The following is an 11,264-nucleotide window of genomic DNA, read 5'->3' as shown; positions in this document are numbered from 1 at the left end:
AGGGAAAAATGTGCAAAATCCCATCTTCATCCTTCAGTGGGGCTCTTGTATTTGGCTTCTTGCTCCTAACCAGGGCTCCGCAGCAACGTCAGGACACGTCTGCAGAGCCTGGAGTACGGTGTGAGGCTTTCCCAGAGCAGAGCCTGGGCTGCTGGGGATCATAAAATGATCTCCACATTTTGTGCCTACTTACACTGCATGAAAATCCAGTTTCGAATGATTTTCCTAAAGAGGCTTCTTGCAAGTGGGTCATTGTAAACTAGATCCTCATCTCTGAACTAAACTGAATTTAGAAAGCAAGGCAGCTCTTAATGATGTACTTAGGTAATTGTGTGCTCCAGTGCTTTCTCCAACAGAGGCTGTAACACTTCTTTAAAATTAGTTCATTTACTTCTTAGAATAAAATACCTACTTTCTCAAGCATGTTATTCTTTAGAGCAAATATTTTCCCTAAATCACAGCAGTGACCATAATAATAATACAAGCATACCTATTTTTTCCTGCAGTTGCAATTGAGCAAATTCCATATTTCTTGATCTTTTTTTTTTTTTTTCCTTTCTGGCTAAAAATAGCAGAAGTTTTCTTGTTAAATAAGTGTGCTTATTTATGAGCTCACTGACACTCTAAATTATCCAACTCAGTGGTTCATTAGAGGCAAGGAACAAGCTTAGGTAAAATGAAATCCTACTGCAGATCTTTATATAGCGGGATAACATGTCTCCCTCTGATTGCTGTGTATCGCTTTCCAGATTGAGGTCTATTAAGCTATAGGAAGTGGTTGCCTCTAAGAATTGCCGGAGGAATAGAGACGGTAGCTTTGGCGGGGAAGGCAGAGGGTCAGTATGAATCTCAGCGAGAGCTGCTTGGAAATTTTTTGTCACAACATGTTTCACCAGAAAGTGCTGCTGCAGCAAAAAAATGCTTTTGTTTTGACATTTTTGTAATGAAAAAATATAGCATTCCAGTTTGCAACAGCTTTTTGTTTTAAAATTTAAGCTATTTTATTTTTTTCCCCCGTAATTAAAACCCATATAAATCAGTTGAATGTTTCCAACAAAATGTTTTGACGGCTTCAAACTCAATTTTGGGAGAGGGGAGGCTGAAGAGGGGGTGATGTTTTGTTTACATTTTGGCTTTTCTGTTCACACTATTTGTCATGTTCTCAGGCAAGTCAGGAATTTAGAGCAGCGCTGGGACTTGCTGAAAGCAACCTGATTAATAGCAGCTCCCAGCGGAGCAGCTCCATCAGGCGGGAGCTGCTGGTGTCCACCGTGCTCTAGCACAGCCTTTCCCCATGTGCTTGGGCTCCAGTCGGTGGGTTGGATCTGTCCCCATTAGGGATCGCCGTCCTCGTGTTGGCAACCTTCACAGCGATGCTTTTTTGGGGAGCCTCGTATGAAATCAGGAGCTCCTCCAAAGCATCTCTCTCATCCGTTGCCAGCGGACGACTGTGTTAGAGGAGATATCAAACTCAAGGTTAGATGAGAGGATCCCGACCCTCTTCCTTATCTCAGCTGAAGTTTTGAGCCTCTCAAGGTTCACTCATCACTGGGTTTATTTCACACCACTGATGCCATTTCTAAGAGTGAGAAAATCCAGCCCTCTGACAACTTAAGTGCAACAGATCTGGGCCTCTGTGGTTTCCCTTGGAAGATATATTGCTGTTGAAAGACTTTTCAAGCATAGAGGGTAGGGAAAAAAAAAAGCACAGTGAGAAATGAAAAGGAAGCACCTGGGACTAGTCCAGACCAGGAGGCCCCCGCAAGCGTGAGCCAAGTCTGTAGGTTACCCGGTGAAATGCTGTCCCCAGTGCCGCTCTCCCACTGCCGCGGGCACCAGCCTCAGGCACGTACCCGAGGTGGGGATTTGGGGAGGGCTGAGCCCGCACTTCAGGGCAAGCATCCCTCCTTGCGGTGCCTGGCAGCAGGGGTGCTGCTCTGGGGGAGAGGCTGCAGTCCCCTTTTTCCCCTTTTTCTCCAAATCCTGAAGTGATGTTTCACATTTCTTATAAAAAGAGCTCTGTGTCTAGGGAGAGAGCTTCAATATTTTGATAAAGATTTCTACCGATTACTTGAATGCCTTCAGCAGGGATGTGTTTGTGCAAGAGGCATCAGTACAGCGTCGGTGTGGCAGCGCAGCACCTATTCCCAGCTCGGGTTTGCTCAGAGCCGGAGCAGGCTGTTGGGGGCCAGGGCTGGGGTGGCATTTGGGGGCTGGAAGATGCAGGCGGTTCTTTTAGTAGGAGCGTTATTGGTGCTTACCCAGGCACTGGAGGCTCTTTAGCAGGCCAAAACCCACTGAAGTCACCAGCAAGGCACTCACTGACCTTTCCAGACTTCGAATCAAGCCTTAAGGTTCTCCCTGTTCCCGTTTAGCCATTAGGAAGTTCATGATAGTCCCACCTGCCTCTCGGAGAGGGGGAGGTCCCCGGACCCTCCCTGGAGCGCAGGGAAAGGCACGCTCCATGCCCCACCTGTGAAATGATTTTGGTGTTGGGGAATCTTCGGGGACTCAACCAGATTAGTTTAGAGGCCGAGAAAACGGCATGGTATTGGGTAGGAACAATTTCAGAGAAGTCGGAAGATCTTGAAGCCTCTTGTATTTGATCATAGCCAAGGGGATAAATATCTTTAGTATGAAAGTGATGTTAGTTTTGCTTCTTCATCTAGACAGGAGAACAACAAAATACAATGCTAGCACTAGTGTATGGTTTTAAACTCCGTCCCAGCTCACTGGTAAGCATTTAAGTATAAACGTCCCGCTCTTTTTTTTCCATTTCTTTGTTATACTTCGTTTCTTTAATGTTCTGTCCCTGGTAACAATGTGCATGATGTAGCATCTCCCACTGCAGGGATATTGCTTTAGTGTCTAGAAGTATTTAGATTATGATAATTTTTTTTTTTTTCTTTTCCTAAAGATTTGTGTCCTGGTTTCTTATGCTTAATCATCTCTCCCTTTAGATCCCTCTAGCTGAGATGGAGGCTCTGTCTCTGACGTCAGATATTCTCTCTGAAAAGTCCTGGTCCTTAGCTCTGACGGATGACTCTTTTCCTGATGATACTAACACACACTTACTTAATGCTCTGGAAAGCAATGTACATACACTGGTCGCTGTATAGTCTGATGTTTACAGGGTTCGAAATACTGCTTCCACCCCTCTACACCTGCCTAATGGCATTTTCAGTTCAAGCCCATTTCCAAATAGCACCAGCCTTTCCCCTGAACAGGACGTTGTCCTTAATGCCATTAGGTCCTGGGTTGTATCACTCTTGTCCACGAACTTGGCTCCTTGCGAGGAACAAGTATTTCTTTCTATTTTTCCTTTGGCGTCTTATGTAAAAACAATGTGTTTTCTGCAAGTAAAATAAATAGTAAAAAAATGCTTTGGAAAGCGTCAAGGTTGAAATTTCCTCCCCATCTGAAACAAATCAGTGATGCTGCGTGGAAGAGACACCCATGAGCTAATGACTCATGTGTCCTCTGCTGAGGGGTCATCTACAACCCTTTGGTTTGTAATGGATTTTTGTCTTTATGAACGCAGGCACCACAAGGCTTTTTGCATGATTGGTGCCAGACTGTTTATTTTACAAATATCAGATGGGGATCTCTCCAAGATGCTGCTTGTTTTGAGAATTCTTACTAGCAGTCATCCTGCTGGGAGGAAAAAAAAAGTTTGGACTATTTCGTGTCTTTTTGAATGAAATAACCAGTATTTTGAACCCTGCCTTAACCATCTCCTCTTTGAAACATTAGACATTTTTAGCTGTGTAGCGGTCAAGTGCTTTATTTCTGCTGTACAACAGACATAACTCCTCTTCCAACATTTTTGGATCATTCTTGTTTTCTTTGTTGTTGTTCATGTACCTGCCTTTGGATGTTTGTGTTGTTGATAAATTTTCTGCTATTCTAGTCGATTGTCATCCTAATTAGCACTTATTTGGGAAACATCTCTTAAACCGTGACAATATTTCCCATCATGCTTCATGGCATCACGTGCAAAAGATTTTGTAAACTACATTTAACATTTTGTATGGGACATTTTGTTTCAAAATTAGTTAGTCTGGAGAGCTGGGCTGAGGAGAGAGCCCTTCTAGTTTTGAATCAGATTAGACAAACCTGTTTGACAGCATAGCAAAGTCTCAAGGGTATAGCCAAGAGAGATGGTTCTTCTCAAAAAAAAAAAAAAAAAAAAAGCAAACCCAGGTTGAACAAAGCGTTTTGTGAATTTGTGTCAATACCAACAAAGTGTTTTGGTCAAAACAATTTCCCAACTCCTGAAAAACTGCAAGCTTTCATTGAAATCTTTTCTACATGCAATATTTTTATACTTCATTTAGACACAGCTTTAGCTGAAAAATATCTCAGAATGTTTTGTTTGACTCAAAATAGATTTGGGTTGGGATTTTGGTTTGGTTCACGGAAAACTCAGATTTGATTTTCAGTCAAGCCAAAACAACATGTTTTTCAAAACTACCAGTGAACCAAAAAGTCATGTGCTCCTGCTGCTCTGTTTGTGAGCTGGACTCGGAAGATCATTTTGCAGCCATTTAAAATGATTTTCATGAAGTTCACTCACAAGATTTCGCCCGAGATGACCAGAAAGTGGAAGCGAGCCCACTGTGGTATTGGATCCTGTCAATGAACCTAAAGGTTCATTAAAGGTTGGTTTGGGTAGGATGTTGAATCCAAATTCTCGTGTTCAGATCCAAATGGTTTTGAATTTGAAATCTCAGGTTTCAGGCCATCTTTTTTGCTTAGCTAAATAATATGAAACCTAAATAGCATAAACATACTGCTCGGAAGGGGAGGGTAGGGAGGGGAGGAACAGAGAGGTTCCCAAAACCCAAAGTCTCAGCTTTACCAGCACAGGTTTCACTCTGCTTCCCTGAGCTATATCAGGAGACTGCAGTCTCTCTTATCTGGGCTATATCCAGGCTATATCCAAATCGGCAGGTTCCTGAGGACTGCAGCTAATGCTGCATGAGAATGCAGATCCGTTTCCTTCATTAAATTTACAACAGTGGTCTTCCTTTTTTTTCCTTTTCTTCTTTTTTCCTCCTTTTTTTTTCTTTTTGTAAATTCCTTTCAGTCTCATCATGTTTCTTGTGCAAATGAAATGCTATAGTGAATTTTTTTTTATGACTGAAGGCTAAAATTGGGAAAAAAACCCCAGTGTTGATTTCAGAAAACCTGTAATGCACCGAGTGAGGGGGAGATTTGTCAGAAAATAAGATTTAAAGTTTTCCAAAAATGATCAGCAATATACTGTATCAGACTACAGTGTCACATTTTATTTCTGTGTTTTTCAATGGAGACCTTTTAAAGATGAAATAATTCTTTCATTAGAAATATGCAGGGAAGTTGACTTTGCTTCCATTTTTGCTAATACTGTCCAACATAGTAACACCCAAGAACATTTCTGGGATGGAGATATTTCCCTGTGAAATCAGACCTGAATCCACCTCATTTGATATTGCCTCCGGTGCTGCCCATTCCAAGAGACTCTTTGGCTGCAAAATCTCCACAGTCAACATATATACAATAACCCTCGCTTGCATTAGATCCCTTCTAATTAGAGAATGGCTTTAACCCTGAAGCAGTAGGTTTAGATATCCCTTTCAATAAAATGGGTTGAGTTATTCATTATGTAAAAAGAAAAACCAATAAAATTGTGCTGGGAGCCAGAATATAGAATATTTTCTGTAAACTAGTTTTTGTTGGGGTGGGGTTTTTTTATTGTTAGAAGAAACTACTCACCTTTGCAAAAGTCTGAGTGGCTGGTGAGGGCACATAGAGAGAGAGCTTTACTGTTATTGCAGAGGATCAAAGTTATGCAAAGCATGTGACCTTTGTTGGCCTTGAGGCATGATGCCTTCTTCGCATATCCCTGAAATAGTCATGGTTTATTACTACGGTGTTGCTTCCTCTGTTTCTGTGTTCATTCTGTGTGACAATTTATTGACAATACAAAATGAGGGGTATAGCCTCCTGGTAGATCCATTCGTGCAACTTGTACATACTGACGATGTGCATGCCCATCGTGCCATACTGATTGCAATGGCTGTCGCTAGCGTTTCTGGGCACTTCTCCTCTTCCCACCCCGTGATGTCTTCCTTCCTCACTGTTTTTTTTCCCCGTAGGCTGATCTCCGCTCCAAAGACGACACACTGACCCTGTCTCCCAGCAAGGACTTGCTGAGCGTGAGAAAGCCTTCGGTGGGGCGCACCCACTCTTTGCCAAATGCCAGCTACATGTTCCAGCCGCCGTACTCCAGCCCCTGCCCTGCCTCCCTGGGCGAGAGGAATCCGGCACATCACAAGTCCCAGTCAGGTACTCATCTGTCAGCTGGGGCAAGAGCAGGATTTTCCAATATAGCAATAGCTGGGATTTTCCAAGCTATTCAGTAGGAGGCAGGAAATTGCCGTTGGTTTCCAGTGAAGTGTTGGTGTCCAGACCCGTGGAATGGCTTTGCAAAGACCCTCCACAACTTACAGAGTCCAGGCAGTTAAAGATAAGTCCTTTCCTCTGAACTTTTTGACAATGTGACGGTGAGCAGTTGGCCTGGCTCAACGCTGATTTTCTCCCTGCCTGGTTCCCTGAAGGTTACAGTCTGTACAGCCTGGGCTCCATCCGTCTCACCTGAACTAGCTATGGCCCCAGAGCAAAAATCCCAGCAGAAAAATATTTCCTCATGTCTGTTTTTTTGCAGCAGTACCTATTCTAGCAGGTTTTGGAAGCTCTCTATGGGAACACTTGTGAAAGATGGGAAAATGGTGTCTCTAAATGCTTGTAAAATGAACATAAACGTGCTGAATTGAGAGAGATCTTAATGTGAGATGAATGGAAAAATGAGAGAGTGCAGAATTTTCCTTCCCAGTGTGCGTGGTTGGGATATACGCCTTAGAGCTAAATTCAGAGATATTCTTAGATACAGCGTATTGCAGATACCAAGGGCTCGCTCTCTATCCGCACCTCTCTACCTGTACTTGCAGCTGCCTCCCGGTGCTTATCAATGTGCTTTCATTTACTCTGTCTGCTAGGGGTTACCTTCTGCTGGTAAGTGAATGTAGCTGTCTAATTCTTCTGTACTTGCCATCATTTTAGACATTTGTCACAGATAAGACAGAGAAGTTTTTACAAGCATTGTCATTTGAAAGCCTCTAAGTAGAACATAATTTCAGCACTGTTCAGAATGGTAGGAGATTTGAACAGATTAGAAATAAGATGTTGAAATTTGCATAGTAATAAGAATTTGGATGAATAGTGACTGTTGAACAGCAGAAGAAAAAAAATGCGGACACAACGGAGGAAGATGAATCTGGAGTTGTGAGAAATCACTGCCATAATACAAAATTTTCAAGGTCAAGAGCTGTCCTTTGAAGAACCTGTTTGCACATAATGCAAAAGGTGCAGCTAAAATCCTGGTCAAATCCCACTGAAGCAATACCAAAACTCCCGTTACCTTCAGTGGAGCCAGAACTTATGGCTCTCTCTAACAGCCAAGAAATTCCTTGGAGTTATAATCCCTGACCATACGAAAGAATCCCATTTGCTACAGAGGGAGTTTCCAGTGCTGCATTTTTGACCCTTAATTCGAATGCATTTGCCCTGTCTTGAACAAAAAACACATCAACTTGACCAAAATGTGGGTAATTCCTGAGTCCCTTCTTTCTTCAAGATTGCACTTCCAGCTTGGAGAACTGAATAGCCCCATCTGACAGCCCTGGCTTGGGCAGGGGCAGGCATTGCACCCTTGTAAATTCACAGGAAAAACTGTTCCACTGAGAGGTAGGAGAAGTATTTTGGAAAGGTAAAGCTGATGTCTTATTCATAACCACATTAAGCAATTAAACCTTTTGTGTTTTTCTCCTGCTGGTGAAATTCCAATTGTCTTAAGCAAGCCAAAGTGCTCAGAGGTGGGTGAGGTGCCCAAATCTTGGCATATGCATCATTGTCCTGTTCCACCTACAGTGTCACTGCTTTTCAGGGTGGGGAAAGTCACCCCTACCTGTTTACAGTTTGTAATATTATAAGTGCTGTGAAGATAGCAAAAGGTGTCAGGCGCCTCTAATAAATCACCACAACTAAGCCATAATATTTCAAGCTGAGAAAGGTTTTGTTGTCAGAAACACTGGCACTTGCAGGAGGTATTTGTTTGAATACTCCTTCGTAATGGGGCTGTTGTTCTGGGAAAGATTCCAGGACAAATGAGATTCTCTGGGATGCGGTCCAGGTTAAATGAATTGTTTTGAAAAATGTTGAGCCTGGTGGGGGGGGGGGGGAAAAATGCAGAGTTTCAAACCTTTTAGAAGAAGTAGCCAGCAACCACAAAGGGTCAGAAAGAGGCTGGAGAGTATGTATTTCCTTCTCCTGGGATGCTTTGTAAAACTAGCCTTGAAAGCTGCCAGGTGCCGTTCCCTTTCACTTCATTTCCAGTGTGCAGTTCTGAGATCCCAGCAGTCGGTCTCCGCATACGCTGAGGTACGGAGACATCCTTTTCTAGAGTCTTTCAAAGTCAGATCCTTGTGGTGCTAAGATGTGTGGTTGCCTGCAAAGTTATTGGCCCTAAGGCAGGGATGTAGAAATTGCCAGTCCAGATGAACTTCCAGTTCATCATCTTCTGTTCTTAACAGGAGCTAGTCCCAGTTGTATCAGGGGAAAATGCCAAGGAAAATGAAATAATAGACAATTTTGGAATAATTTGTTAGTAGGTGGGAGTTTTTTCCCGATCATGGACAGCCAGTTGCTGAATGCAGTGGGTTTGCCATGCCTGTCTGGTCCAAGGTGCAACAGAGCAGTTTTCCCTGAAAGGTCATTGAGATTGGGATGCAATCCCCAGATGAACATGTCACATTTCTGTCTCTTCTCCCTCTTGCAAGGTTCAAAGGCATCGGTGCAGTCACAGCCGGCGGACACCAGCTCTCTCCTGCAAATTCCAAAAGACCATTTTCACCACGTAAGAGCTCATGACCATTTGGTGAGGGACAGCAAACCCCAGGTTTCCCAGCAGGTGCACTCTCCTTCTGCTGAAAGGCTGCTCCGCAGACAGGTAAGCAGGTTTATGATCGTGAACCTGCTGAGGTTTTATATTGTTGTGTTTCCAGGTCAACCATGCTTTAAATTCAAGGAGGGATTCACAGAGAAACCTCCGGAGAACTGTAATTCTCCTACAGAAATAACAAAAAGGTTGATGGATTTTGATCTGAAAGCCATCCAGGAGTCTCCAAAGAACGTGCGTGATGAGTATCATCTCCTTTGGCAACATGCCTAAATGTTCTCCACATTGTTAGCACTTTATTTTTTTCAGTCCTCTTCATAAATGCAGCCAAATGCTCCCTAGGGGCTCATTGGGGTTAAGGAACTAATTCTTAACTGCTGTGATTTTCTCAGTGCTTGAAAGGACACAGGACTGCAGAATCCATCCCAGGCCACCCTTCCTCTGGCTCCTCTGGTTTCTCGAAAGGGGAAAACTGTTCAAAGGAAGCTGGATATCTCGTATGCAAAACCATCATGGAAAACATACTGTTTTTACAGTGAGAATTGAAAATTAAGATCCTGTTGAATCTCCTGTGTGCTTTTGAAATGTTTGAGTATATGCAAAACAGAACACATTATATTTTGCAACTGTTTTTTTCTCTGGTTTTTGCCTGGCATTGATTTAAATCCTGATTCAACCAAAGACCTAAGAGATCTAATCAAAGATTCCAGTCTGGTTGATTGGAAGCATAAGTTTAAATTTATCTTTTTTAGTCAAATACTTAAACTTGTGCTTCACTCTCACATTTTTAAGCATATTTCATTGTGCAGCTGGACCAGGACCAGAGGCATGTCTGATTCCCAAACTCTGCTTTCTTCAGTAGTTTCACGCCTGATTTTATATACACAAAATAGATCAGTTCTGTTTTTTCAAAAGCAATTTCTCTCCTGCATGAAAATATTCCCATTTCTTTCGTCTTTTAATCAACATTGACAAATTAGACAGTTGATTCATTAAGCTCTAAAAATGAATGTGAAGTACCAAGGTTAACAATTACATTAGTCGGTAATACTAAATTGACATAAGAAATTCCTAGCATGTATCCGTTTGCACAGGGCTGGCCAGCTACCCCAATCACTGCTAATGGGGAAACTAATTGATGTCACGATTCCAGTTCATAACCACTCTCTCTTGCTTTCTAATGAATAACAGGCCCATCCTTTTGAACTGATCTATCTAGAATAAATTACCACGTTAGCCATCTTCCTCAGCCTAATTTTGTTCATACCTTTGAAGGCTTCTTTTTCTAAACCTTTTCATATGTTTAATTTATTCCCCTCGCTCCTCTCTCTGCTCATGCGGTGACATGAGCATGCTCTTGGAGTGACATTTCAGAGAGAAAAGAGCTTTGGGACAGTGAGCAGATACGGTCCACGGGCCGGACAGATCCCTCCGAAGGTTAGTGAGGTGTTGCCTTGGGCATGCTCCCGAGTAGCAAGGAGCTCCCAATGTGGCTAATGGGAGCAGTAAGCTTGTTCTGGCAACAGGGCAGTGTTACGATTACTGTTAATTGCAATCGAGATGGCCAGACACTGTGAAACTTAGTCCTTAAAGAGGCAAAATTCCCTTTACACCCCCGGCATTTCTGCTTGCTCAAGTGCTCTCTGCTTGGCTCCCTTTATCGCCACTACTAATTTGTTACTAGCACATCACAATAGCCCAAACTAGCAAAGCATTCTGGTTTGCAGTACCCATTTTTCCTTACTGCTACATATATTGCATGTAATTCTGACTTGTTTTCTTTTCTTTCTTTCCTTTCCCTTCCCCCTTGTCCCCTCTCCTTTCCTAAATTTGTGTATAGATAAATCTTGTCCACCACATACCTGGTCCGTGCACTTTCCTCCATCATTAAAACCTGTGTGTTTAACCTCCCTTTCCCTCCAGAGTGCTGGAGAGTGAACACAGTCCCCACAGTAACGTGCAGTGTAGACTCTGGAAAGTGTGACAATTAGCAATGCACTCGCAGATGAAGATGAGTGGATCGGATGCTTTGAGAGAACATTCCCTGCTGAGGAATACGCTCCTTGGCAGTGCATCGCACAAAAGCTTTTCTCCAGGGGAATTCTACCTGAAATGAAAAATATATTGATTTTCTGGTTCCAGGACCGTGTATCCAAGGTGTAGCCCACACCAAGCTGTGGCTACTACAGGTGTACACCCCAATGGGATGGCAGAGGGTCCTTTTATTTTGAAACAAACCAGTAAAACATTTGTACAAACAGTTATT

At 42.9% G+C, this 11,264-nt stretch overlaps 1 protein-coding gene across 1 annotated transcript in view; it reads left to right on the top strand.

Annotated features, from left to right (window-relative positions):
• CACNA1G (calcium channel, voltage-dependent, T type, alpha 1G subunit) overlaps window positions 1-11,264 on the top strand; it is a 108,926-nt gene that overhangs the window by 94,687 nt on the left and 2,975 nt on the right. Inside the window, 2 exon segments of the mRNA XM_009323737.1 lie at window positions 6,141-6,330; window positions 8,880-9,049. Coding sequence (XP_009322012.1) covers window positions 6,141-6,330; window positions 8,880-9,049 — 360 coding nt within the window.

The sequence above is a fragment of the Pygoscelis adeliae genome, unplaced genomic scaffold, assembly GCF_000699105.1.
Source record: "Pygoscelis adeliae isolate BGI_AS28 unplaced genomic scaffold, ASM69910v1 Scaffold75, whole genome shotgun sequence".
In the NCBI taxonomy this organism is placed as follows: Eukaryota; Metazoa; Chordata; class Aves; order Sphenisciformes; family Spheniscidae; genus Pygoscelis; species Pygoscelis adeliae.
The sequence above is the reverse complement of the archived record's forward strand: the minus strand, read 5'-3'. Positions and strand labels throughout refer to the sequence as shown.